Raw genomic sequence first — 26,403 nt, forward strand, 5'->3', positions numbered from 1 at the left:
ACAGAATTAGAAAAAAGTAGAAAAGGCAAAAGAAACACAATAAACAGACATAAATTAAACAGACAGAAATATCTATAACCTACACAATAAAAGTGACAATGATATAAATAGTAACTGCAAGGTATAAATTAAATTAAATAGAAATAAAATTGCATTGAGACATGAACAGGAGACTACAACATGATCAGGTGGTGCAGGTGTTGTAAAGTCTGACAGCAGCAGGGATGAAGGACCTGCTGAACTTCTCCTTCTTACCCCGTGGGTGTATCAGTCTGCTGCTGAAGGATCTGCTCAGGGACCCCACAGTGTCATGTAGGGGGTGAGAGGTGTTGTCCATGATGGATGTCAGCTTAGCTAACATCCTCCTCTCACCCACTTCCTCTTGATGGAGTCCAGAGGACAGTCCAGTACAGAGCTCGCTCTTCTAATAAGTCTGTTGAGCCTGCTCCTGTCCCTGTCCGTGCTGCCCCGTCTCCAGCAGACCACAGCATAAAAGATGGCTGAGTCATAGAAAGTCCTGAGGAGAGCCCTGCACACTCCGAATGACCTCAGTCTCCTCGGTCTCCTCATCCCTTTATCTAAACTTTTAAGTTGAGATAAAGGGATGAAAGACTTTCAAGTTTCTTTGTGCTTTGTTACTCTTTCAGGAAATATTGTACAAACCACTGGGGGGGAAAAAGGTCTTCCCATGGTCAGTACTCATGTGGTTAGGGTTGAACGACATAAGCCAAATCTGTTTTATTGTCCAGCGTCTGTACTCCCCTTTCTGCCCACAGGGGGCGCTGATGGACTCTGTCCTGTGAACTTTGTTCCAGTATATGGGCGTGTTTGCTCTCTGCGCTCAGGTCCTTGAGTTACTCTTCAGGAAGAAAGGGAATGGAAATTTGACAGGTAAGATGAGCTCGAAAATAATTCTTGTTGTAGCTGTAGAAAAGCAGAAATGATGCAGTCGTGTAGCCTAAATATAGAAGAGAGTCATAGTTTAGTTATTCATGTCTTTGTTTATATTGGCAGGAATACGCGATATGATCGCCAGTGTCTGTGTGTGTTCCTGCTCATGCTTCACTCCTGATCAAATGAACTCCACTGTTTATGTTGCTCTCCTTGTCAGTGTGGTTGTTGTTGACCTTCATGCGATTGTGTCTTACACGGGATGGATCTATTTTGTTTGTATTACTTTGGTGACATTTAATGTGTAAATAGCACTTTTTCCCCTCATACAGGACTGCAGTACCTCTGAGCCACAGGGCTGCTCTTGTACATCTCAGGGAATAAGGTGGAGATGGAGGAATTCTGGGAAGGGGCCCTTTGGGCACTGAAGATCTGGCTGTCCATGATTATCAGCTTGATCATGATCCCAGCTATGTTTGGCTTCTCGCTGGGCATCTCCGAGACCTACATGAACATCCTAGTCAAAACCTTAGAGGTACTGTTGTTTGCAAATGCAGATTTTCTCATCCACTGCTCCACATAAGACATAGCCATGCATGTGTCCTGTCTGTCCTCATCTACAGTGGGCCACTCTAAAGATACAGAAGGCAAACACAGATGAGCGTACACTCAAAGCCTCTCCATCTAATGGTGAGTAGAAAACTGTGTCTGGAAGGTTGATCAACATACTAGATTGTGTCTGTCATGGGTAACGGCACTCGTAACGTAAACTTGGTGTCATATCCTTTATTGTGAAAGATGGGGTTTGGTGACAGATATTTTATGTGCTGCAATGCTGGATTTCATAAGATATTTTATGACATGTCTGGGCAAGCATGTTGCAATGCTATTGCCCAGCTTTGAGAGAGCAATTGATTTACCTGTGCAGTTCAGAATGCTTTTTGTTACAGATATATTTCTCATGTGATGGTAGCTCTGTGACTCTTGGCATGTTTAAATGGTTTTATTTTGGGCTGCAGGACTGTCTGTCTGTCACTCTGACTGTGGTAACTTGAGAACTTTTACAACTGTCATGAAGGCGAAGTTGCTTTGGGAACTCTGCTTATCTCACAAGAGGCGATTAGTCAACTCTTTTATCAGCTGCACAGGGTGATATCCCTCCTGCTGTAACACGCTGAGACGTTTGTCATGTCAGCAGAATGTAGCCTCTGCAGACAAGTCCAACATATGTTAGTGTCACATTTATAAATTTGGATGATGAATAAGAGAAGTGAAAGTGCTTCACGAGTAGAGATAAAGCAGACTGAAAGCTTTGATTGAATATTGAATTCAGGGTTTGTTACTCCAGGTTTTGGACTTTGCTCACTGGGTTATCAGATAATGTGGAAACTGAGCTGAGGTTAACTATTCAACTTTCATTACTTAAGACTGCTCTCTGAACAGCGTTGTTCTCCTGTTGTCATTAATATTATGTAGGTCAAAATGTGAAAGGCCATGGTTTAGGTGGGTTGTTGAAATATATTGTCGTGTATGGTTTTCTTGAAAGTTGTCTGCTGCGATGAGAAACTTATATCATCTGGGCTCTTACTGCAGAGCCAGTATTTCATGTAGCTTGTCCTGCCAAATGACACGTTGTACATTCCCAGATGATGCATGAGTTGCTGTGGATGGTTTTATGCTTGGATTTATCTTAATCATTTAGTTTATTTTTATATAGTTCTTGCCAAGTACCAAATGAAACACCCTTCCAAGAAACACATTTTCAAATGAACTTTGATTTATTTTTTTTCTTCTGTTGACTTGAATCATTTCATGGTCTAGCACTATCAACACAATCTGTAAAAATGTAGCAAGGCTATCTTACCGTCTAGATTGCCTCTAAGATAATCATTTCTATCAGATGATTCACTTTGACTGCGTGTATGTTTTTTTTGTGTGTGTATGTGTGTGTTAGGTCTCATCCAGAGGGAAGACGGCTCTATGGAGAAAGAGTTAGAGGAGCTTAGACGCAGTCGCCCCAAACCACCAGTGGGTGGTGATTTTACACTTAGTGACTGTTTCTATTTTACCCGGAGAGGAATTGAGAGCATAGTAGAGGATGAGGTACATTGTAACTTTATTAGCAAGTACACACTTTGTTATGCAACTGTTAAAAAGTCATTTGTAATCCCTTGTTTACATTTTAGATTTTAGATAATCTAGTCTGGTTAAACTCGTCTGATATTTAAATGTATTCATATGTAAATTTAGGTGACCCAGCGGTTCAGTTCAGAGGAGCTGGTTTCCTGGAACTTGCTGACTCGCACCAACAATGACTTCCAGTACATCAGTCTGAGGCTGACGCTGGTCTACGGCATTGGCATCTTTGTGAGATACTGCATCCTCGCCCCTCTCAGGTACACAAATACTAAATAGAGTCTGCTTACTGTGAATTTAGGCAGCAGTGATACAAATGAAAGAGTAATGGATTTTACCCTTCAGGAAAAAACAATGTCAGAGCTCCATGCTGGAGTTTAAGAACCGTCTGTGCTTGTAAAGATTATGTATGAACTCACATTAAAGCCTATTGAAACATGAAGGTGGAAAAAGGGATTTCTTTTTTCTGTTTTGTTTAAAACTCGACAAGCTTCTTTTTTATTATGTGTGGGAGTTTTTATTATTTCTGTTTAAAAATTGAGAAATAATTGTGTTCCACTTTCTCCAGGATATTGCTTGCATGCATTGGCCTCACATGGTTGGTCATAGGAACATCTGCAGTTGGATTACTTCCAAACTCGAGGTGACTACAAACTATAATCAAGCTGTACTAGTCATATTCAACATCTACTTTTTTCTCATGTAAATGGTTCTCTCATCATTTGTTGTTGTGTTTTTTTTAGGATGAAGTTCTGGCTCAGTGAATGGGTCCATGTGATGTGCTATAGGATCTGTGCTCGAGGACTCTCTGCCACCATCCGCTATCACAACAGGTGAGTGAGCGTCCTCACCGTGTCATTTTCTAACAAAGATCAGGAATGTCTTCTAACACTGACTTCATGTCTTCATCTCACATCAATAGGGAAAATAAACCCCAAAAAGGTGGAATCTGTGTCGCCAATCACACCTCTCCTATCGACATTGTGATTCTTTGCAACGATGGCTGTTATGCAATGGTACAGCCGTCCCCCCACTTGTCATATTACATGTATTATATGTATGGACAGACTGATGTTGCAATTCTGTTGTACTGTACTTGTACTGTAACAATGACAAATAAAGCCTTTATCCATCCATCTATCCATCCATCCATCTATCCAACTTCCATTATTTTCACATCTACACACTGATACTGTAGGTACCTTTTCATAATTAATTTAATGTGTTTGTCAGGTGGGTCAGATACATGGAGGTTTGATGGGAGTCGTCCAGAGAGCCATGGTGAGGTCCTGTCCTCATGTCTGGTTTGAGAGGGCAGAGATGAAAGATCGCCACCTAGTGACCAAAAGGTTAGTTTTCCACTCCTCAACTCCAGCATGTCTTCTTAGGCTTGTCTTTGCATGTCTTTCTCGCCTGTATTTTTCTCTCTGTGGCTGCTCTGGTGCTAGGAGAGGTTGGCATTTTCCTGGCAGTAAAGTCTTCTGGTAGTTCTGTATCTCTCATTATCCAAACAAGAGCATGTTTTTTGGAAAGTTGCTACTGAACAGTGACTCATACAGTTTGGATTCCAGTGTCTCATTATATCACATCTTCACTCCAGACCCTCCAGACACCAGATGTTTGATGTATTGTCCCAAATGTGAAAAAAAAAACTCTTCAAAGGTGCAATATGTAGATATTTATACAGCCAGGAAATGGTTTCCATTACCTCTTTGTGTTGCTTCCAGGTTGAGGGATCATGTGAATGACAAGACAAAGCTTCCCATATTGATATTTCCAGAGGGTAAGTGTGACCACGTATACAGATAAAGTTACTCTATCCACGCCACTTTTATGTTTGACTTTGTATCATCAAAGATAAGACTCAGTGAGTTTGTTGTTTTAGCTCAGTGCCTGGTGGCAGTCTGACCCCAGAGCTGTGACAAATGAGCAGCTATTTTCTGTGGGTTTGGACAGAGCTCACACGACTCTGTCCCCCTTAAATCTCCTGATGTCTGGTTTCCACAGGAACCTGTGTCAACAACACATCTGTCATGATGTTTAAAAAGGGAAGTTTTGAAATTGGAGCAACCATATACCCAGTAGCCATTAAGGTAGTTCAGTTAGTCAAACTCCATCCCTCATTCATATTTTTTCTGCATTACTACAGTTCCTCACTGCACTTCTGTGTATTTTTTGCACTTTTCTTAGTATGACCCACAGTTTGGAGATGCTTTCTGGAACAGCTCCAAGTACAGCATGGTCAACTACCTGCTGAGGATGATGACCAGCTGGGCCCTCGTCTGTAATGTCTGGTACCTGCCAGCCATGCACCAAAAGGTGTGTATGACGTGCTGAAGCATGTGAGCACACAGAGGAATAAAGCAACCCTTCAGTATATGCACACACAGACAAACATCAGGCGTCAGAGTTTTCTTTTTTGTTTCTTTTTATTTGAAAATGGCAGGAAGGGGAAGATGCTGTGCAGTTTGCCAACAGAGTTAAGTCAGCCATCGCTCACCAGGGAGGGCTGGTAGATCTACAGTGGTAAGATTCACTTCACATCACTTTCCCCAGTTGCTATTTAATTGTTCTGGAGTATTTTTCTCTTTTTACCTGGAAACAAACTGAGATGTGTTCTTTATGTGTGACTAAGAAGCCAACTTTTAGTGTTTTAACACACATGTAATTGTACCATTATATTAGAGCTGGCAGGTGAACAAAAGTTTTGAATACACCTAATAGGTTTTTGTAAATGTTTCCAAAGAAATTACATTTCTTAAATCCTTAGAGGAACATGGTATCCTTTAAATGTCCAGTGTGTTAGGAGGATTAGGGGGCTCTCTTTATGTGGCAGAAATTAAACTTAATATGTATAAATATGTTTTAATTAGTGTATAATCACCTCAAAATAAATTTAAAATCATCATGTTTTTACACTAGCCCAGAACAGACAAACTAAACACTGGCTCTTTTAACATTTTTTGCACATTTAGCAGCCACCGTAGTTTCACCTTCACACAAGGAAGGAGAAGCTGAGGATTGCAATCAGCAACTACACCACTAGATGTCATTAAATCCTGAGCGTTAACTGAATGTCATACATGAAAAACACTACAAAAATAGTCCATTTTTAGCTTGACAGTGATATTTATTGACATTGAACAGTGGTAAAATGATTAGCATCACCCTCATTCTCAATCTCCACCTATCTGTCTCTGTAGGGATGGAGGCCTGAAGAGAGCAAAAGTCAAGGAGTCGTTTAAAGAGCAGCAGCAGAAGCAGTACAGCAACATGGTGGTGGGGGACGACAGCAGCAGCAACAGTGACTGAGACCCCCAAACAGTACGCTGCACAAATCCCTGTCTTTGGAGTATACACACTGGATGCAGGCCTCTCTCCTCTAATATATTATCATTAGCTGGATCTGACAGGCAATACTGCCAAGTGGACTCTTAAACACACTGTGAAACTGTAGGTACATTTAAAAGGAGTCTTGAGGTTTCACAGAAAACACAAGTGCAATATTGAACTGAATATGAGAAGCAGGGCTCTCTGTTTTTACTGCTGCTGAAGATAGTTTAGCTTGTGATTAAATAATAATGCTCTGAATGAAATGTGTGTTTGCAGACAAGCCAGTGGATTTATGAATGTATCTACTCACAGTGAGTTGACTCATTCATGTGCTTTTCATTTTGTTTTGTTTTTTAATGAATTTTAGTTTACTTACTCATGGTGTGATATGTAATGGTAAAATGCAGAGGTAGTTGTACTGTTTTAAACATCACCAGACATATTATTTAATGCTGGATTCAAAGATAATAATACTGAAATAATTATGATTTATGCATTTAAATACAGGTTTTTGTTAAATGTAGATGTTGCAATGTTTTTACTGCAACTTATTTAACACTGATAAGCACCCGTAAAACAGTTTTTAGACACCCAGTTTAAACACTCTTCTGTTATTTAATTTAACACTGATAGGAAAGGTAACTTGCACAGTCCTTTTGGTAACCTTCAACCCTTTTTCACAGCAAAGGTAAAGTAGGGACACAAGAGACACAAGGGTTTGGCACTTAAATAATACATGACATCATCACATTGAGTGTGAAAGCTGAGTACATTAAACATCCACACGACATGTAACACCCTTAAAGAAGAACACACATTACAGATTTTTTGGATCCCTCTCCACTGGTTGGTTTTCCTGAAGTGGGATCGTCACTGGTGTCATTTTCCTGTGGGTTTTCTTCTTTGGCCCCTTAAAGCAAATTAAAGAGGGATTTCACACACTTTAACTGTGCCAGTGTTGTTGCTATCCTGATGTTATGTTTGTTTGAAATTGTCAGAGTTCTCACCATCATTCTGATCACTCTGATCTGTGTTGTTCTGCACGCCCTGTGTGAACACAAATATCACTTCATCACATGAATGACAGTCACATCACCACATTGTGTCTGGTAGCCTCTAAACCAATCAGGACAGTACTTACCTGTAACAAGTGACTTTTCTGTTCCTGTTCCTGATATCTGCAGATATTATCAACGCTGAAGAGAAATTTACAAGTGATTGCCAAGAAACTTAGTTAAGCCAGATTTATCCACACTGATGTCTAAGTGGACAATAGTCAGTATGTCACAGCTTTGTTTAAAATGTGACTTCCTCTCTTTTTCTTTTAGTGAACTGGCCAGGACAAAGTAATTTAACACTGATAGGAAAGGTAACTTGCACAGTGCTTTTGGTAACCTTCACCCCGTTTTCACAGCAAAGGTAAAGCAAGGACATAAGAGACACAAGGGTTTGGCACTTAAATAATACATGATCACATTGAGTGTGAAAGCTGAGTACATTAAACATCCACACGATATATAACACCCTTAAAGAAGAACACACATTACAGATTTTTTGGATCCCTCTCCACTGGTTGGTTTTCCTGAAGTGGGATCGTCACTGGTGTCATTTTCCTGTGGGTTTTCTTCTTTGGCCCCTTAAAGCAAATTAAAGAGGGATTTCACACACTTTAACTGTGCCAGTGTTGTTGCTATCCTGATGTTATGTTTGTTTGAAATTGTCAGAGTTCTCACCATCATTCTGATCACTCTGATCTGTGCTGTTCTGCACGCCCTATGTGAACACAAATATCACTTCATCACATGAACGACAGTCACATCATCACATTGTGTCTGGTAGCCTCTAAACCAATCAGGACACCACTTACCTGCAACAAGTGACTTTTATTTCTCTTTTTCTGTTCCTGATATCTGCAGATATTATCAACAGTCAAGAGAAATTTACATGTGATTGCCAAGAAACTTAGTTAAGCCAGATTTATCTACACTGATGTCTAAGTGGACAATAGTCAGTATGTCACAGCTTTGTTTAAAATGTGACTTCCTCTCTCTTTCTTTTAGTGAACTGGCTGGGACAAACTGATGGTCCAGTGAAATATTTATGAGCGAGATTAGTGCCTCACATCTGTGTCTGTGCACAGTTCAAATGACAAACAGGTTGCTATTGGTTCAGACGGGCAGCGTTTAGATTAGCCTGCTTTTATCTCTTAGCAATAAAAGACAATAAATCTGCTTTGTGGCAACTCCTGTGTTTCTGTTTTATATGGTTTGTACGTTCAGAGCAGTTCTGGCTCTAACAATCATGCTGTCTTGTGTTTCTTGGAGACTATGATTTTAATTTTAGCTAACTAATTAGTTATGTAAGTTTTCATAATTTATGTGTAGCCATTATTTAATTAGCTGCTAGAAAAACTGGGGAATTGGCTGTTGATAACATTAGTCTGTGATTACACACAAAATGCAGATTTTTTTATGTGCTTGGGAAACATTTGAATTATTTGTGAATATATTTAAGCTCTAACAGTTACACAGTTACAGAATGGTCCTTTGACAACAACTTTTTATCATCTCCATTACTAAAAGAAACCAGATGATGTATTTCCTGCATTGACATCCCTATAATGTGCTCCCTCTATAGCAAAGATGTTATTTATCTATCAATCAGTTCAAAACAATGCAAATCTTCCACTGTTAAATTCTATGTACACATGGGCAGTAATCTACTCACCGTTGCAGATAGGAGTTACAATTCCTGTTGGGAGGTTTGGTCCCTCTCTTCAGTCCATCTCTTGTCCATGTTGAGCTTGCATCTACTCCTACATCCACCCTGCCTACAGCTCCAGATGCAGTAGGCATCTCTGCCAGTAGGACTACAGATTTCAGAAATCAAAAATAAATTCACAGTAATTTGGATGCATCTCTGCCCATTGCAAATGTGCTGAGAGTGGGGCTCGCCTTACAGAGTTTCACAAACCCCTCGTCCTCTTGTTGTTGACTGGGTGTTTTCTGTGTGAGCAGGAAAATGTGGCCTTGGCGTTTGTTGTTGTATCCATGGTAACGGTGTCCAAAGAAAATTAAACAGCTCTGTGGTGAGGCCTCTGTGAATGTGAGCCACAGATATCTTCTTTACTTTGCTATAAAATATTTATTTGAAATAGATAAATGTTCCTATATGCCTTTACATGTTGTCTGTATCACAAAACAAGAAAAATCTATTTTATCCTAGTTTGGTGTTTTAAAGTTTCTCCACTTGGGTTTTTCTCAATATTCAAATGTACAAAAATCACCAGTATTGAATTTTGTATTAAACCATTAACCATTCATTCTCTCTGGTCTTTATTTAATTTTACTTTATTTGCAATTGTAAACGTGTATGGTGTAGCTATGTAGTCAAGTTACATATTTCTTCATGAGTTAAGTTAAATGTTATTTTTTGGAATAATCAAAGACAGGACATTTCCGGTGTGTGATGTTCGGATCTTTTATTTTGCAAATCAAATCACAGCAGTTTATATTTGATATTCAGTGTTGCTTAACAAAATGAGAATTCGTAATCAACAAAGAAGCATTTGGCAGCCCAACACTACATAGAAACAAATTAGACAATTTTTAATACCACCAGAACATCAGCATTTATAACCATTCAACGACATTATTCCATCAATCATTCACGTCTGGCCAGCGTAGAAACAGTTATTAACATGTTTAGATATAGAGCCCTATTTAGGATTCTTCCTTCTCATCTCCATGCGTGATGATGTAGCAGAGTGACTTGTAGTCGATGTTGCCGGTGGGGTCAATGGGAGCAAGAGCAAAGGCCTGATCCACCTAAAGGATTATGAAGTGACAATTTGCCTGGTGATTATCTTGAAGAATAGCTTTTGAGTCTGTCACTATAAAAATAAAAAAATACGAACCTCCTCTGCTGTGAATTTATCAGCTTGGTTCATCAGTAACCGTCTAAACCTGGATACACAAGACAGAAGACATAAGCGTAAAAGGAGAGATTAAATAAGATACTGTAATGTTACAGGTCATAAGAATAATGTGAAAGCTAATTAATAACATTTGTCTTACTCATCCTTATTGACAAAGCCTGTCGCATTGGGGTCAAAAAGTTTGAAGGCAGCAAGTATGGTGTCTTCAGGATCGGTACCTGGATGAAAACAGTGCATCGTCAAGCATCTTCTAAAAGAAGAAAAATTTTAAGATTTGTTTGAACATCTGTGAAAGTTTCTCACCATTCAGTTTCTCCCCAAAAAGACTCAGGAACACTGTGAAGTTGATGGGACCTTTCCCCTCATTCAACATCTCATCCAGTTCCTCATCTTTGACATTAAGCTTCCCTGGTACACACACACAGATAGATAACATCAATACAGCATATCCTTTTTATTTTTAGGTATATGTTAATAAAAACATAAAGAGTTAAAAAAAAATACCCAGCTGTCCATAGGTCTCCTTCAGGTCCTGTTTTTTGATAACACCATCTCTGTCTTGGTCAATGCAGCCAAAGGCCTGTAGGATGAAGCACAAACAATAATGATGGAGAATTAAAATAGCGTATTAATTTAAAAAAAAAATCTTTTGAGTTTTTCACAAGTGCAGTGACAATCATTCACTGCAATTGGTCATACAACCATCAGTGGTTAACACACACACATTTGCTCTTAATCTGTTCTTCAAAGTTGCATTTAGTGCATCTACAAGGGAAGTTCTCTCATTATACTTGTGCTGAATTTTTATATGTCATGTTGTACAAGTTGTTGTTTTCTAAAAAGAGGTTAGGTTAATTATGGCAGGTGGAATACTGGTATCAAAATGTATTTTTATTTTTTATCTCTCTTGCATGAAATGAAATATTTTGCAATGAGCACATACTCATCCTTACAGTTTATTTTACAAGGCCGCTCCAGTCATTCCAGTAGTTAACTAATGAAGATTTGAATGCAATTCCTTGAATTCAAAAATCACAGGTTCTTATGCAAAGAATTTAGAGAGATTTTAAAGAACTGTGTTGAGGCAGGAGAAGACACCGTACTGTACCTCCTTGAACTCCTGAATTTGGGACTGCTCAAACATGGAGAAGACATTGGAGCAAGACTTCTGTCCTCCCCTCTGTCTCTTATTGGAGGCTTTCTTACTTGCCTGAGAACACAAACACAAACTCATCCAGTTTACACACTAATATTTTCTTTACTGCAAACTCTGTGTGATTGCATACAAATCAGTCAAAAGTATACACAAATGCAAATTAACCTAAATACAAAACAATAATAGGTTTCCAAAATTATGTTTTCTTTAAAAAAAAAAAAAGAAAGTATCAAAAGTACACTGAGTGACTTACCATGTCTGTGTGATCGTACGTGGACTCCCAGCCGAGGTGTGATGCTGGGGTGGGTTTTATGTATGACCCATCTTATCTTCTACCCTCCTATAATAGCCTGTGGTGGGCAACACAGTCCCTTACATGGTCACAGCTGCTCTTTGTGTGTCACTGAAGTGACCTGATAAGAGGTGAAGCAGCCTGGATTCCTCTGTGCTGGAAAATAGAGATATGAAGAGCAGAGATGGAGAGAGAAGACAGGGGAAAGTGACCTCTGACGTTTGATAGTCACTCAATCAAATAAAGTCGATCTCCAGAGGTTAAATTGAGCTCTAAATGTAACTTAAATGTACGTTTTATGTGTACTATCATTAAGACTTTAGTAGTAACATTGTGTAAGGATATACAGTTGAGCCTGATTTTTGCAGCTAGTACATTATCTAGTTCCAAGTTAAATAAGTCATAAAGCTTATCTTAATTTAGACTAAGCTAAGATCTTTTCCTTTTGCAAGCTAAATTAAAAATGTCCTCCTCAGTGAATTACTGGTGAGAATAGAAGTATGAGGCAAACCCAACAATTTCAATTAGAGATGCGTTTGATCATTTATGACTTGGTGAATGTTGAGGATATGTTGTAGTTACTAAATAATGGGGTAATGGACCAAATCACATCCTAGGAAATCCATACTTCCTAGCAGCACCACTGGTTTCATAACATAATGTAATTATAATCAGTGATCTTATTCTATTTTTTATATAACAATAATTACCCCATTAATAACCAGGTACACTGATTTTATTTGTATGAACAGATTAATGCACGAATAGATGTTATGGATCTATAACCTAAAAAACATTTGCTGATCCAGCTGCAGCATTAAGTCAGTCATATGTGTGAATAATAATAAAAAGAACAATAGCATGCATTTAAAGAACAATAGTTTATTTTATTTACAGTTTATGTTATTCACATCCATCCCATTTTTATCATGACATATGAAAAACTACAACCTACTGGCTAACATATATAAGGTTGTAAACATATAATTTAAATATACAAAGAAAGAAATGTTTTATTGTTTACATACAGGAATTACTACACAAAAAAGCAATACATTTGATTTACTCCTAGTTTACAACAACATTTACAAAGTTCTTCTGTTGTGCATCAACCAGTTTACACTGGTATTGTAATGCAATAATACATCAGCCATTTTTGAAATGGCCCAGTCTATCAAAGTAAACAAATACTTAAAGTTCAGAAATATTCAAACTCTTGCAAGTTGGTCTAATACTATCAAATATATATAATACAAGTTGTTTGCTGCTTTCTTTTCAGTACATCTTCCAGCAGTGATATCCACTTTGCTGACCTTTGCATCTCTCCAAGCCTGAAAAAGGCTAGCGCTCCCAACTGTAGACGAAATGTCACCAGCATCCTCAGATTCAGAGTTCATGCTTATTTCATTGCTGTCCTGCTGGGAGACAGATAAGTGCACACGTCCCTTTACTGATTCAGCATGCATGCAGCCATCTTACAGGCCACTGCTGAGATAAGAGCAGCTCCACGACCACTCCCCTCCTCTGACTGGATGAAGTTGATCTCACAGTGAGGTGTAAGGTCCCTGACGATTTTGTGGAACCTGTCACGGAAACTGAGATGAAGAAACAACTTTAGTGTCATTTTTTCATCTAATGTCTCCAATAAATTGGATTTGGAGAGTTTAGTTTAAGGATACCAAACATTGGCAGAGTCCCTTTTAGTTACTTTTATATGTTTTAATGTAGGAAACAAAAAGCACAGTAAGATTTAGTCTTTTAAGGCTGGATCATACAGTTGTTAAATACTGGTGCTGTTCTATTTGATTCTTGTTTTCAGTTAGTCATGAGGAATTAGAAAATGAATGAGGATACAATACCACATTTCCTTGCTTTAATGTAATCTGAAAACTATTAAAAGTCTAGATAGACATAGAAATAGAGGATTCCTCACCATGGGTGTAGCTTGTAGACAGATCCATCAACACCCACTGTGATCTCCAGGAATTCCTGGCTGCGTCGCTCCCGCATCTGGTTGATCACTCCAGCGAGTCCTGCGCCGCACATATGAGCAGAGCGAGTGGAAACACTCTCACAGACCAGATGCACAATGTCACAGTCCAGCTCTGACGGCAGAACACCGAGCGAAGACAGGATGTTGTAGATTTGTTTTCTGTCCCCAGAGTCACTGATAGTAAATGGCAAAAGACAAAATTAAAAATTGATATCACTCATTGTTACATCCCACATTTATTCTGTTCCATTATGTTCATACATTTTTTATACATTTAATATTCAAAAATTAAACCAAGCTTCTACAAATACTACAGTACAGTAGGTAACAGCTGTAAGTGAAGATAACCAACAGACTGATCTAATTACTTCCCTCCATCATCACTGTTATATAAGATTATGTCATCAGCATATGGTTATACAACACATTTTCCCTCTCCACTTATACAAATGCAATGATTGCCTACACCATACCATCATATTTTATCTTCTGTAGATAATATTTTTATAGATAATATTCATTTTTAAAACATTTAAAAACATTAGTTGTCTTAAGCTGGTGGATAAGTGCAGCCAGGTTATGATTCACTGATTCTCACCTCTCCACCTGTGAGACATAGCGTGTCTCAAAGCTGCCACGTGTCTTCAGCATCTCTGAGGCTTCACCATTAAACAGCAGGTCTTCATTCACTAGCTTCATCAGAACAAGCCTGACCAGCTCACCCATATACTTCCCGCTGATCAGCTTCTCATAACTACAGGAGGCAAGAACAAGAGAAGAGACAAGTAACTTTAATAAACAAAAATATTGACAGGAAGGATGGGAAAAATTAACTTAAGAGAGAATGTTGAAATGGTGTAAGAAACAGGTCCTGTACAAAACACATAAGCAAACAAACTTTCATTCTCTACACTGGTTGGGGCTGAAGGAGGCTGGGCTCAGCAGTTGTCTATGTGAAGGGGCTGCCAGTACCAAGGTAAACAGCCATTAGGCCAACAGGCACTATGGCAAGCAGCGGAGAGGGATCATTAATCTCACACCCCCATCCGTTTACTGGACGCTGACGTATGAGGGCTCTTGCCATTTACAAACATCCTCGGTAAAAACAGCGGGTAGCTTAGCAACTACACAGACATCTCAGATGAGAGTCCAGTAAGTATTGCCACAGAAGGATGAATAATTGAGAAAAACAATAAGAGAATGAGTGTGTTGCACATTTTCAACTTCAGTATGAATCTCTCACTCCAAACATCTTTACTGACATATCACTCTGAACATGAATGTACACCTCAGTGCATGTGCATACAGCAGATGAACTGCATGTGAATGCATGACTTACAGCTGATGTCCGGGGTTAATCGAGGACTCGTCCACCACTCTGTCATACTCCAGTCTGAACTCCTCCAGCTCTCCGTTGTCTCCAAATGCTCCCCACTCTGTGTTCACACACATCCGGCCCTCCTCCCCTTCTACCAGCTCCACAGTCCTCATCTCCTCCATGTAACATGCATTACAACCAGTACCTGGTTATAAAAAAAAAAAACAGATGTGCTGGAGCCTGTATGTCTCAGTGTTTATGAGTGTTTATCAGTAGTGCATTCATGCTACTTACCAACAATCATTCCCACTTCACAGCTGCGATCCTCATAATAGCAGGAAATCATGGTGGCTACTGTGTCATTCACCATGGCAACAACATCCATCTCAAAGTCCTAAGTGACAACACCAAATCACAATCCATTTGGAGTCAGTCAGCTGTGTGCACATGTTAGAAATCATTAACTTGCTGTGTGTTTATTAAGATAGTAAATAATTATAATATACAGCAACTCACCCCTCGTCTCTTGATAGCGTCTCTGAGTAAACCCACAACATTGTTCCCTTCTGCCCCAGATGCCTTGAAGCCTTTGGTCCAGTTAAGCAGGATACCCTGTGTACAGAAAAAAAAAACTTTATAATACAAAATATATGGCGGTGGAGTGATGGAGGTTACTGTTACCCATCTTAGTATTGTTTTAAGATATGTATAAGACAACATCCTACCTTGTCAATGTCCTCATGTCGTACAGGAAAGGAAAAGGTGAAACCCAGAGGAAGCTTCTTGTGCTTGATGTGATGTTTGTCCAAAAAGTCTGACATACACTCTGCTATGTAGTCAAACAGCTGCAGAAAAAGAGAAAAAGTGGATATGTGACATGAGGGAAAAACACAGACTTTTAAGTCAAAACTAGGCACTTACAGAGAACCACAGAAAAATGTTTGGCACTATCTCACTTATTGATAATACAGAAGAATTGCCATATAAATACTAGAATCACTAACCATTTCAGCAGTGCCTGTCATGGCATTCTCAGGAATAGAGTACATCTGGTTCTTGGTCTCCACCTTAAAGCTCCTCTCGTCATCTTCACCCACCTTCACCAACATCACACGGAAGTTCGTACCCCCAAGATCCAAAGCCAGGAAATCACCCACCTCTGTCAGAGTACACATTACATCTGAATACACATAGCGGCTTTACTGGTTTTATGATTTTTGAACTACCAAAAAAGCGTTAGGATTAAAGAGTGAGTATCTACCTGATCCCTCAGGGGTGGAGCAGACGTAAGTTGGAAGCATTTTGACACTGGCCTCTTCATGCGTCTCCACACGCAGTCCTCTCTCCATCTCACGCTGCATCCTCTTCATGACTTCTTTTAGTTCTTCCTTATTCAGCCTGAACTCTGACAGGATCTGCTCTACCTGCAACAAGAGGAGAGAATAGTGGGTTAGCAGTAGCACACAGACCAATTACCTATTTATTTTATTGTAGATTGTATGCACTGAAACCATGCTTGTAAACCACACTTTTCACTTTTGAAAAAAAAAACAGAGAAGTAAAAGGGGAATCAGAGCACAGACAAGTGAGATGCTATAGAAAGAATAGATAAATCTATAAAAATGAGATAAAGTGCAGAGGACTCCTAAAGTAAAGTCCTGCTAAAGTACAGGACAATGTAGCATCTGAACGTCTCAACCAAGCTCCTCACAGAATTTCTTCTGAAACAGTCACATGAAATAAAAACACAAAGCAATACTAAAGTAAAAAAAAAAAAAAAAGACTTAAACCTCTCATCAAACAGAAAAGTGACTCTTACCGCGAAGATCTTATCAACCACAGAGCTGTAGCTACAAGGCATCTTCACCATCTGGTCAAGTTGAGAGCTGACACAAGGCATGTTCACAGGCTTAATTAAATGATCTTCTGTGTTTGTTCCTAGGTGTGTTTTAAGTGTATGTCTAGCCTGTGTGTGTGTGTGTGCAGAGTCAGTGAAGTGTGAGTACCACTGAATGAGAACCTCAGCTGTTTTTATGCTCAAGTGATGTGGGCTGACCACACCAGATGCAAAAAAGCCCACCCCCTATCCGTATCTCACCCCATCAGGCAATCAGGGTTCAAACACATACACGTGTGCACACACACATACACGTGTGCACACACACACACACACACACACACACACACACATGCTGTGTGAGCTGAGCCAAAAATCTTTGTAACCCAATTTATTGCAAAGTCAAGATTAAGCTCTATGGAGAGTTGTTTTATTGCATAGAGGCAACTTCAAACATATCATCGTTTGAATTGACCATTTCAGTGGATTTATATGACATATACTCATATATACTTACTATAATACTACTAATAATACTATAATATATTTATATATATATAATACACTGTTGCACATAAAATTTGAATAAAATATTTTTGCATCTTCTCATGAAATGATTGTGACAACATGATTCATTCTTGATAAATATAACTAGTTATTAATGTATAATAGGATAAAAAGAGGAATTTGTCTGAAAACAAAATTATTCTAAATTTATGGCAGCAGTATGTAATATAATAAAAATATTGTTATTATTATTATTATTGCTGTTATTATTATTATAAAATGTATGAATGATGAATAATGAATGAATATAATGTATTGTATATTGTAAATAAGTAGGGTATTTAATAACCAATGCAGCATCTCTGTGTATCTTGTGTTTCTGTGGTGAATTTGTTTTTTCAACAAAATAATATAATAACTATAATAATAATATACAATAAATTATATTCATTCATTATTCATCATTCATACATTTTATAAATCCTGTTTTTATGTTGATAATTAAACCTACCACAAAATATGTATGTCTCGAGTACTCTGCTGTATGATGTTTGTCTGTAATTCAGACTGCTGCTATCTTTGCCAGAACAGCACTTTAAAAAGAGACTTTTCATCCCAGTGAGGAACTCTTTGTTTTAAGATTATATGAATGAATTAATGAAAAAAAAATCATAATCTCACAATGATCACAGTGGTTTGTCAGTTACTGTGAGGATATATAAACTGGCCTTTAAAGCAAAAAATGATGGAACAAAATTTTCCCAATCTCATGTGGCAGGCTGTGACCTAGAACCTAGAGATCGCCCACACGAACAAGATTTTACAACATGACAAATCAAGTAAATTTGAACATGAAGCCTATGATCTGAACTTGTGTTAGTTTAGAAAAAGCAATGTGCAAGGCTAGAGAGTTGCTCCATGATGGAATTTCAGACAGAGATACGCATCTACTTGTAAAATTAGAAACATGTCTAAAATTAGCAACAGTGAGGGATGAACGACCTCTAAAGCTAACAATAGTATGCTGCAGGTGAAGGCCTCTGGTGTTTATCAGCTTCAATAGTTTACCTAGTCAGAGGTCAGAGCTAAAAAAAGCTCTGACCTCTCACTCTGAGGTAACTGTGACCCTCTCCCCCAGTGCCCTGGCTGTAGGATTTCTATAGCCACACTGACCTTAAGACATACATATGAAAAGTAGCATGTAATACACCTCTTAAAATTTGCTTTGATTCAATGTGCTCTTAAATTCTTCCATCATTTTTTGACAACATCGAGTATCTTCAAGTTATTTAAATAAAGCTAGATGACACTGAGAAAAAATATTCAAGCAGAAGATGTTTTGTGCTGATGCAACATTACACCAAATATTCTCGCTTTATACACAGAGCTGAGATCCACACTGCAGCCATGGGGCCTATTCTACTGACACTAACACAATAACTTGTGCTTACTTACTTACCTTTTTTATGTATTTACTTGATTAGTTGTTAGTTATTTAACTGATTAGTTAGAATTTTTACTTACTTCCAAAATGGTAATCTATCTAGTACTCCAATACCATTATTCAGCAATAGTGTGTGTGACTTATGCTTTGCTTTGGCTCAAAAATAGATAGATAGATAGATAGATAGATAGATAGATAGATAGATAGAAACGTTTTACCTTATCCATCGTATAACGACGAGGATTAAAGTGTCCTGCCAACCATCAGTGCTCTGGAGTGGAGGTTCACAGACGTTTCTGCTGTTATAATGTTACTTGGTCCGTATATGACGCGTAAATGATATATCTTGATGGGAAGCTGCACAAACGTTATATTATATTCCCAACACGTTTGAACTACATCATGTTCAGCAGCAGGTCTCGAACAGGTTTACATATCTGCAGTATTTCCCAGGAGTAGAACTGTGAAATGAAAAGTTTTGGAAAGCAGGCAAAAAACCGGTCGATTCGCATCCGAGCACTGGATGTGCCATCAGCTCCATCCAATCCTTCATTCAATCATTACATTTTACGGCAAAAAAAAAAAAAAGAAAAATATTAAGAAAACCTCCTGTATGTAACTGTCATTATTACTGACCGTTTTAGGATACTTCAGTATCTGAAGACAAAACTAGAAGGCACTAGAGTTCCTGGAAATAAAAATCATTTCTTCCCCTGGTGCACCTGACCTGTCAACAGATGCACCTGAAAGCTTAGTGGTTTCCACTTCTGCCATGGAAAACACTTACTACTGAGTTAAGTGGCCAGGACGAAATTGTTAAATGGAGCAAGATCACCAGTAAAAACATCAATTGAGAGGGCGCCATGTTTTTGGTAGACAAAGGCCACAAAGCTGTTTAAAACTAAACTAAAGACAAATAATTATTATTATTATAATATTATTATTATTAGTATATTATAGTAATAGTAGTAGTAGTAGTAGTAGTAGTAGTAGTAGTAGTAGTAGTAGTGGACTATTGATTATCTATTTGATCTATCTGCTTAATACCAATTAATACTAAAACCAATTAGTATTCAATTCAACAATTCAAATGTCGTTTTTTGTATCCTGTGTATTTCTCCAAAATAATTCAGAGACTGACTATAATGAGACAATTATACTGGGTTCAATATTACGATGGGGGATCGCTGTAAGCCAACAGTTATTTGACAATTGGCAATTCGATTAATGTAATTATTTAATTAATTGATTATTTAATTAATTAATTAATTAGACTTCCTTTAACTTTGGAGCCGGTTTCCAACTTTCTGTCTTCAAACGGAACAACAGCGGCTGTGTTTGTTTCCACCGGAGCCTCTATCCCGTTGGACTGTTTGAGGATCGTGACGTGGTGAACTGCGCCTTGAAAAAACTACAATTAGCGTCAATAACATCGCAATTAAACCCGCCGGACGTCTGTCACGCACATGTACGAGTCTTAGTTTGTGCGGGATAAGAAGGTTTGTGCGGTGGTTTCTCCGGGAGTCGACAGTTTGCGCGGTAAGTTTGCGGAGGCCTCGCGTGAGTTAAAGCAGGTAGCATCTAGAGCTAGCTCTGCGCCGGACTCGGTGTCAGACATGAAGCTGTTTTAATCTGCGTGTCACGATCAGCTGCCTGTGCTGGGTTTGTCCTACTCACAGCCAGCTCACCGAAGTGTCTCTGCCTGGAGACAAACATGTAGTCAACCCGCAGTGAGCGGATCATACTCGGTTAGCTCGGCGGCTAATAACAAAGCGGCTGAACTTCGCTCAACTTTATTGTTAGCACGGACGCTAGCTGCCTGAGCTGGATAAAGCTCACGTGACTGTGATTTCTTTCTCCAAACCAGATTATCAGGGCGGTGTGTGAGAGTGTTTGCTGTGACTGACTGAGCAGACCGGAGCGGAGCGGCAGCATGAAGCTCTACAGCCTCAGCGTCATCCACAAAGGAGCGACCAAAGCCAACCTGCTCAAGGCGGCCTACGACCTCTCCTCCTTCAGCTTCTTCCAGCGCTCCAGGTGGGTCCGACTCATCCAGACCAGCATCTGCTCGATCACACAGTTTTAATCCGCATTATAAGTACATATAAATTAAATATACAAATAGTGACAGTGCTCTGATTTGACAACAAGGATTACAAGCCTTGATACAGTGATCAGTATAAATGATGACTGTGTACAATTTGTTTGTGTTGATCTGTCCTGTACACGTGACATCTGTCTGTCCTGGGAGAGGGATCCCTCCTGTGGCTCTTCCTGAGGTTTCTTTCAGCCTTTTCCCCTGTTTTAAAAAAGTTTTTTGTGGGAAAGTTTTTCCTCACTTGAACCGAGGGTCTAAGGACAGAGGGTGTCACTCCCTGTACAGATTGTGAAGCCCTCCGAGGCAAATGTACTTTATGACTTGGGGCTTGATTTGACTATACTTGGATACTTTTCCACCAGTGACACAGTTTTTTGTCTGTTTAGTATTCAAGAGTTCATGACCTTCACCAGTGCCTTGATTGTTGAACGGACATCCCAAGGAAGCCGTGCCTCTGTCAAAGAACAAGGTAAAAAAAAAAGAAAGAGCAGCCTCAGCCCCGGCTTGTCAAATAAATGACATTTTTATGAACTGGTCACATTATAGTTTGCTCTTAATTTCAAGCATATGCTGCTCTTTCGTTCTGCTGTTATGTTATGTCATGTGAACGCTCGTGGCTGAGATGCTGAGTTGATAACCGCTGTGGGTGACCGCTTAGTAAGATCATGGTTGTTGGTTAGTGAAGTCATGTAATGAAGAGAGAGCCTGGGTATGTTGAACTTGTTTTGTCGTACAGGATCCCAGTGGCAGAGTGGTTAAGATCAAGAAGATAAAACGAGTTACGCTGTTACCTGATCTGCTCTAACTATCGTCACCATTTTAACAAACACAGCATGAAACAAGCTGAATGTGGAATGACAGAGTCGAAGCACAGCTGCAATGCTTAAAGACTGCGTGTCAGTCAGCAGATGCAGGACTTTGTGCTAACACTTATTTAAAAGTCTTATCCGTTTTAACTTCTGCTTTTCTTAACAAAGTGTGCCAGCTGGCTCTGGGTTTGTCTGTACCATAAGACTATTTTTAAGGCAGTTTTTAATCACACTTCTGTTTTCTTTTCTTTCAGAGTACCTCTGCCATGTGTATGTAAGAAACGACAATCTGAGTGCTGTGGTCATTGCAGATACCGAATACCCACAGAGAGTCTGTTTCACATTGCTAGACAAGGTGGGCGCAAAAACTTGCAAATAAAGATGCATAATTACTGCACTTTGCTGTCAACTTTAACAATGAGATTGCTGTCTCTGTTTTGTTTTGTTTTTTTTAGGTATTAGAGGAGTTCTCTAGACAAGTGGACAGTATAGACTGGCCATCTGGTAGTCCTGAAACCATAACTTACAAAGCCCTGGATATTCACCTTTCTAAATACCAGGTCAGTTTTAAATATGTTTATGAGGAATTATGTCAAATGAATCACCGACTGTTTGTTTCAACAGTATTGTCGTCTGCGTCTAAAACAAACCGTGCAAAGTTACAAGTTGCTATATTTGTTCTGGGCTGCTGTATTAGAACCAGCACTGGAAAGTTACACTCCAGCGTCTTTTGGCTCTCCATTGAGCAAAGGATTTCCCCAAGAATGGCCACATTGTTCAGCTGCACCATTCAACTCAAAAGTGCCAACATTTCTATTTGAATACGTAACTGTAATAACACACACAATCACAGCAGTGGCAGATTAGCCTGTACAGGTTATATTGTCGTACTAAACCCAAGTACCAATGCAATGATTAAAAAAATGTAATTTACAGAACTACAAGAATCTGGGATACCTTAACCCTTAACATCTGCCTGATCAAAAATAATTCATCTTTTGCATTGTGTCTTTTTAAAATTAGTAAACTATCTAGAAGTTTTAAATATATCTAAAGTTATGCACAGTTAATGTTTATTATATAATGTGTCGTGTATTGTATGTTTGGTGTTGACCCCAGGAAGATGAACTTGTTTGTCATGGCATCGGCCAATGGGGATTCTTAAATATACGAGACAGATGCATTAGGATTAAATTCATGAATCTCTTTGTGCTTGTTCATTAAAACCTGCAGAATGATCAGTATGCGACGGCAGTGTAACTAACAACTTGTTGTTTCCCCCCCCAGAACCCCAGAGAAGCAGATGCAATGACTAAAGTTCAGGCAGAACTGGATGAGACAAAGATCATTTTGGTAAATATGTACACAATAGAAGTTTTTTTTTTTTTTTTTTCCCATTATAGCAGAACACACATGTAGGCTGTGGAAAGCACACAAACTACTAGTTGTAAAACTAGAGTCCTAAACTTTCTTTTCAGGGTCCCACAAATGCATCTACAAACCATTGTGTTTATCTGTGCATCAGCTTTTTGACCAAATTGAGGTTCTGTCTCTCGGGTCGTTGTCCAGTTAAATTCTACACTGCAGACTATTTCATAAACAAATGTTTTGTTTCTGTAGCACAACACCATGGAAAGTCTGTTGGAGAGAGGAGAGAAACTGGATGATCTTGTGGCAAAGTCCGAGCACCTGGGAAACCAGTCCAAAGCCTTCTACAAGACTGTAAGTGCTCACGACTCGCCTCATCGACGCTATACTGACGGACTAATGGCCATTCACTGTTTTAGATGCCTGACTGTGTGCGTGTGTTTATGTTTAACCTGCAGGCACGGAAACAGAACTCATGCTGTGAAATCATGTGATGTCGCTGCCTCGTCCTCTTGGACACGCCTCTCTCTGCCTTTCTGCTTTTCCTACAACTCCCATCATGCACCTGCCACCAGCTCTCGACACAATGGACAGAACGGGCGCTGTCTAAACCGGGATGGGACGCCAGGATAAGAGCAAGAGAGGGTGGATGGTGGCGGCCAGTTGAAGCATAACCTTTTCCGGATTGTGGCTGATGGGGGCTGAAGGAGTGATGGGGTTTGGTCGGGGGAAGTAACATTTGAATTATTTTTAACCTTCTCAAAGGGTAAACATCTGTGTGGTGTTTCAATACCAGCTGAGGACATAATAGTGTGACGTGTATTGGTGATGTATTGTTGAATTGTCTTCAAACCATTTAATGTTACTCAGATTCAATCAAATCTTAATAGTTTGATTTCAGAGAGTATTAACCACAGATGTGCTTCTGCTTCAAGGCAACTCTGACAATCTCGCAGTCTTGTGAATTCATAAAATACGTCACCATTTCGGTTCACGTCTTGTTTTTCTTGCAGGCATAACTTTAGTTGCCCACTAGGTGGCCCTCTTAATTACTTTATCACTTCAGTGAGCCTCAATGTTGAAGTCATTCTAAAAACTCTAAAGACAGCAAGTGGCTGCTTGGACATGTGATATCAAAATCTCACAGAATTTTACGGTGAATTTGAAAGATTTTTCTTAGACTGGATTATCAGGCTGGTTACTTCTTTTGCTTTTCTTTGTCTCATAGTGTTAAATGATATCTTAAACATTCCCGCTTTGGGTGAGTGATGGTGGCATCTTTAAAGCTAATGATAAGTGGGAGAATAGATGTAAAATGTACAAAGATGTATCTTCATAGACACAGCCTTATTTGCAATGTGACCCCTCCCTGTCCTATTTAAACGTTCTCTTTCACTTTGTGTACTGCAGCTTTTCACACACGACACTTAAGCAGGTTTTTAAAGTTAAAAAAAAGAGAGCCCACTCGGGCCTCTGCAGTCTGGGGCTCGTCTGTACCTCTCAAACCTGGGATCACTGACATTTTACCATCATTTATTGTGACTGAGGTGATTACAGGAATCCTCAGGTGCTGTTGCATTCCCTGGCCTCAAGTCTCTCGTTAAATGGGTGTAATGTTTGAAGAGAACAAACGTATGTTGAGTGATTATAAACTTAGTGATCTCAGATCCCAGTCTTATTTTAAGACACTCCACGGCTGATGTGTTTTTTTTTTTTTCTCACTGTCAGCAGTTTGCTTTGTATTTAGGTCTGACTGGGTAGATTTTTTTTTTTTCTCTCTCTCTTCAGGAACTGCTGAACAGTTTGAGATAAAGAGATGCCTTCGGTTGTGTTTCTCTGCTCGCTTTCCGCTGTATGAGTGTATGATTTGCTGATATACAACATCTGCAGGCTGCATCGATGTTGAGTGCCTGTGTGTGAGGAGTGTTTGTGTGTGTGTGGGAGAGCTGAAATGCTCTCTCTGCTTTTACGGTGTAAACTTTGTGCAATATCTCTGCAGACTGTTGGCGTGTGTCTCTCTTTTAAAGTAGAGAGAATGAATTTAACTATTTCTCCTGGAGCACAGTTAATTGACTTTGTATATGCTATTCTTATGACTAATTCCCATGTGAAGCGTGTCCAGGGTTGTTTCTGACATGTTTGTTTAATTTGTTCTTTTTAAAATCTCCAAATTAATGTGCTGAATTTAAAACTCTTGTGAAATCTATGGAGTTATGCTGTATCTATTCGCAGGTCATGTCTCACTGACCAGTGTGTTAAACAGTCTGCATTAAACATTTTGATCCGGGTGTGGTTTGCAAATTTAAAACACAAACTTCAGATAATAAACTTCTGTTCTGTCTGTATGAACATTTTGTCTCTGATTTGTTCAAACAATGATTGTTTACAGAACATATAATCTTAGATAAACAAAATAATGGCTTCCAGTGAACTGGTGGCATTTTCAGGCTTTGATGTGGAAACTATTAAATTTTCCAAGACACTGAGGTGTTTCAGGAAATCCTGTAAAACAATGTAAAGGTAAACCTCTCCTTATCTTTAATTTCCTTTTAATCAGCAAACTGGGAGCTGTGTGGCCTCTCATGTCTGCCTTTCTTCAGGAAGGTCAGCTGAGAAGCTTATGTACCCTTAAGGGGTTGTAGGAAATGTCAAATCCTAATTAAATCCACGAAGACATAAGTGTACCTGCGTAAATAATGTAAATGATCACAAAGGAGGTGTTTAGCTTCAAAAATTCAATCTGTAAACCTACACCAACTATTGTCAATTCTTTTTTTAGCATTATTTTGTGTAGTATGAGTGAAACATTTTTAAAAAGCTATAGTTTTAAATCAACATTTAAATACCCCTGCCTCCAATTTAAACAAGTAATGCATCATGGGCCGAGGTTACACTGTAAAATACGAGCTCAAAAGAAGGGCGTGAACGCGGCACCAGAGGCGCGTCTGAGCGCACAGCTGAGGTGAGAAGAAAACAGCATGAGCTGATGAAGTCAGACCGCACAGCCTCAAAAATGTGGACGGAGGTGAAAAACAAGAGCGGGACAGACACCAGCAACGGGACCAACTTGAAGGTAAGAAGTTAGAAGAGAGAACAGACTCTTTTTTTTGTTGTTGTTGTTTCTAAAGTATCGCGATGTACCAAAAACAAGTCTGTTGATCCAAGAGTGAGCCTCTCTCCTCCGTCCTACTTCACGCGACACACTGTGTAACTGATTTACTTGTTTACAAGCCTTCAACGAGGAGTATTTAATGTATCACCATGAACCCAAAGCTGTGTTATCA

The 26,403-nt window shown here is 39.1% G+C and overlaps 4 protein-coding genes across 8 annotated transcripts; 2 read left to right on the forward strand and 2 right to left on the reverse strand.

The window, feature by feature from the left end:
• The first annotated feature begins 794 nt into the window (after positions 1-794).
• Positions 795-8,591, forward strand: agpat9l (1-acylglycerol-3-phosphate O-acyltransferase 9, like). Of its 3 annotated transcripts, XR_003462321.1 has the most exons (16): positions 795-891; positions 1,224-1,426; positions 1,515-1,581; positions 2,846-2,994; positions 3,142-3,287; positions 3,596-3,670; positions 3,771-3,860; positions 3,950-4,043; positions 4,261-4,376; positions 4,755-4,810; positions 5,035-5,120; positions 5,218-5,346; positions 5,474-5,553; positions 6,231-6,671; positions 7,689-7,729; positions 8,421-8,591. XR_003462321.1 is itself a non-coding variant. In XM_027278257.1 (14 exons), exons 2-14 carry the CDS (start codon positions 1,283-1,285, stop codon positions 6,337-6,339), a joined length of 1,341 nt encoding a protein of 446 aa, XP_027134058.1. In that variant the 5' UTR covers positions 795-891; positions 1,224-1,282; the 3' UTR covers positions 6,340-6,806. The 3 variants fall into 3 exon arrangements, 1 of the variants encoding a protein (XP_027134058.1); XR_003462322.1 differs by lacking the exon at positions 7,689-7,729; XM_027278257.1 differs by lacking the exons at positions 7,689-7,729; positions 8,421-8,591 and having other exon boundaries at positions 6,231-6,806.
• A 1,230-nt stretch (positions 8,592-9,821) lies between these two features.
• On the reverse strand, positions 9,822-11,793 carry myl7 (myosin, light chain 7, regulatory). The gene is made up of 7 exons (XM_010735935.1): positions 11,707-11,793; positions 11,406-11,507; positions 10,802-10,877; positions 10,601-10,705; positions 10,437-10,515; positions 10,277-10,325; positions 9,822-10,187 (listed from the first exon to the last, which is right to left on the reverse strand). The coding sequence occupies exons 1-7, from the start codon at positions 11,707-11,709 to the stop codon at positions 10,083-10,085; spliced, it is 519 nt and encodes a 172-aa protein (XP_010734237.1). The 5' UTR covers positions 11,710-11,793; the 3' UTR covers positions 9,822-10,082.
• An 875-nt stretch (positions 11,794-12,668) lies between these two features.
• On the reverse strand, positions 12,669-19,673 carry gck (glucokinase (hexokinase 4)). 2 transcript variants are annotated; one of them, XM_010735934.3, is made up of 10 exons: positions 16,876-16,956; positions 16,318-16,480; positions 16,061-16,215; positions 15,782-15,901; positions 15,573-15,668; positions 15,351-15,450; positions 15,078-15,261; positions 14,337-14,492; positions 13,679-13,912; positions 12,669-13,340 (listed from the first exon to the last, which is right to left on the reverse strand). In XM_010735934.3, exons 1-10 carry the CDS (start codon positions 16,954-16,956, stop codon positions 13,193-13,195), a joined length of 1,437 nt encoding a protein of 478 aa, XP_010734236.1. In that variant the 3' UTR covers positions 12,669-13,192. The 2 variants fall into 2 exon arrangements, with proteins under 2 accessions (XP_010734236.1, XP_019120025.1); XM_019264480.2 differs by lacking the exon at positions 16,876-16,956 and adding an exon at positions 19,063-19,673 and having other exon boundaries at positions 13,193-13,340.
• A 472-nt stretch (positions 19,674-20,145) lies between these two features.
• ykt6 (YKT6 v-SNARE homolog (S. cerevisiae)) lies at positions 20,146-25,470 on the forward strand. 2 transcript variants are annotated; one of them, XM_019264526.2, is made up of 8 exons: positions 20,146-20,383; positions 20,712-20,881; positions 21,329-21,411; positions 22,006-22,106; positions 22,207-22,311; positions 23,039-23,104; positions 23,372-23,473; positions 23,578-25,470. In XM_019264526.2, the coding sequence occupies exons 2-8, from the start codon at positions 20,778-20,780 to the stop codon at positions 23,611-23,613; spliced, it is 597 nt and encodes a 198-aa protein (XP_019120071.1). In that variant the 5' UTR covers positions 20,146-20,383; positions 20,712-20,777; the 3' UTR covers positions 23,614-25,470. The 2 variants fall into 2 exon arrangements, with proteins under 2 accessions (XP_019120071.1, XP_027133366.1); XM_027277565.1 differs by lacking the exon at positions 20,146-20,383 and adding an exon at positions 20,445-20,592.
• Positions 25,471-26,403: the final 933 nt, after the last annotated feature.

This window comes from Larimichthys crocea, chromosome III, assembly GCF_000972845.2.
Source record: "Larimichthys crocea isolate SSNF chromosome III, L_crocea_2.0, whole genome shotgun sequence".
NCBI classification, from domain to species: Eukaryota; Metazoa; Chordata; class Actinopteri; family Sciaenidae; genus Larimichthys; species Larimichthys crocea.

Bases quoted from the DNA above. Each gene is read 5' to 3' on its own strand.
- agpat9l (XM_027278257.1), top strand. From the start codon at position 1,283: ATGGAGGAATTCTGGGAAGGGGCCCTTTGGGCACTGAAGATCTGGCTG. The intron at 1,582-2,845 runs GTGAGTAGAAAA...TGTGTGTGTTAG, and splicing joins CAAAGCCTCTCCATCTAATG to GTCTCATCCAGAGGGAAGAC. The intron at 4,377-4,754 runs GTTAGTTTTCCA...TGTTGCTTCCAG, and splicing joins CGCCACCTAGTGACCAAAAG to GTTGAGGGATCATGTGAATG.
- myl7 (XM_010735935.1), bottom strand. The intron at 10,878-11,405 runs GTACAGTACGGT...TTCATCCTACAG, and splicing joins AAATTCAGGAGTTCAAGGAG to GCCTTTGGCTGCATTGACCA. The intron at 10,706-10,801 runs GTATTTTTTTTT...TGTGTGTACCAG, and splicing joins GGAGACCTATGGACAGCTGG to GGAAGCTTAATGTCAAAGAT.
- gck (XM_010735934.3), bottom strand. From the start codon at position 16,956: ATGCCTTGTGTCAGCTCTCAACTTGACCAGATGGTGAAGATGCCTTGT. The intron at 13,913-14,336 runs GTGAGAATCAGT...ATTTACTATCAG, and splicing joins TATGTCTCACAGGTGGAGAG to TGACTCTGGGGACAGAAAAC. The intron at 13,341-13,678 runs GTGAGGAATCCT...TCTTCATCTCAG, and splicing joins GTCTACAAGCTACACCCATG to TTTCCGTGACAGGTTCCACA.
- ykt6 (XM_019264526.2), top strand. From the start codon at position 20,778: ATGAAGCTCTACAGCCTCAGCGTCATCCACAAAGGAGCGACCAAAGCC. The intron at 20,882-21,328 runs GTGGGTCCGACT...TTGTCTGTTTAG, and splicing joins AGCTTCTTCCAGCGCTCCAG to TATTCAAGAGTTCATGACCT. The intron at 23,474-23,577 runs GTAAGTGCTCAC...TTTAACCTGCAG, and splicing joins CCAAAGCCTTCTACAAGACT to GCACGGAAACAGAACTCATG.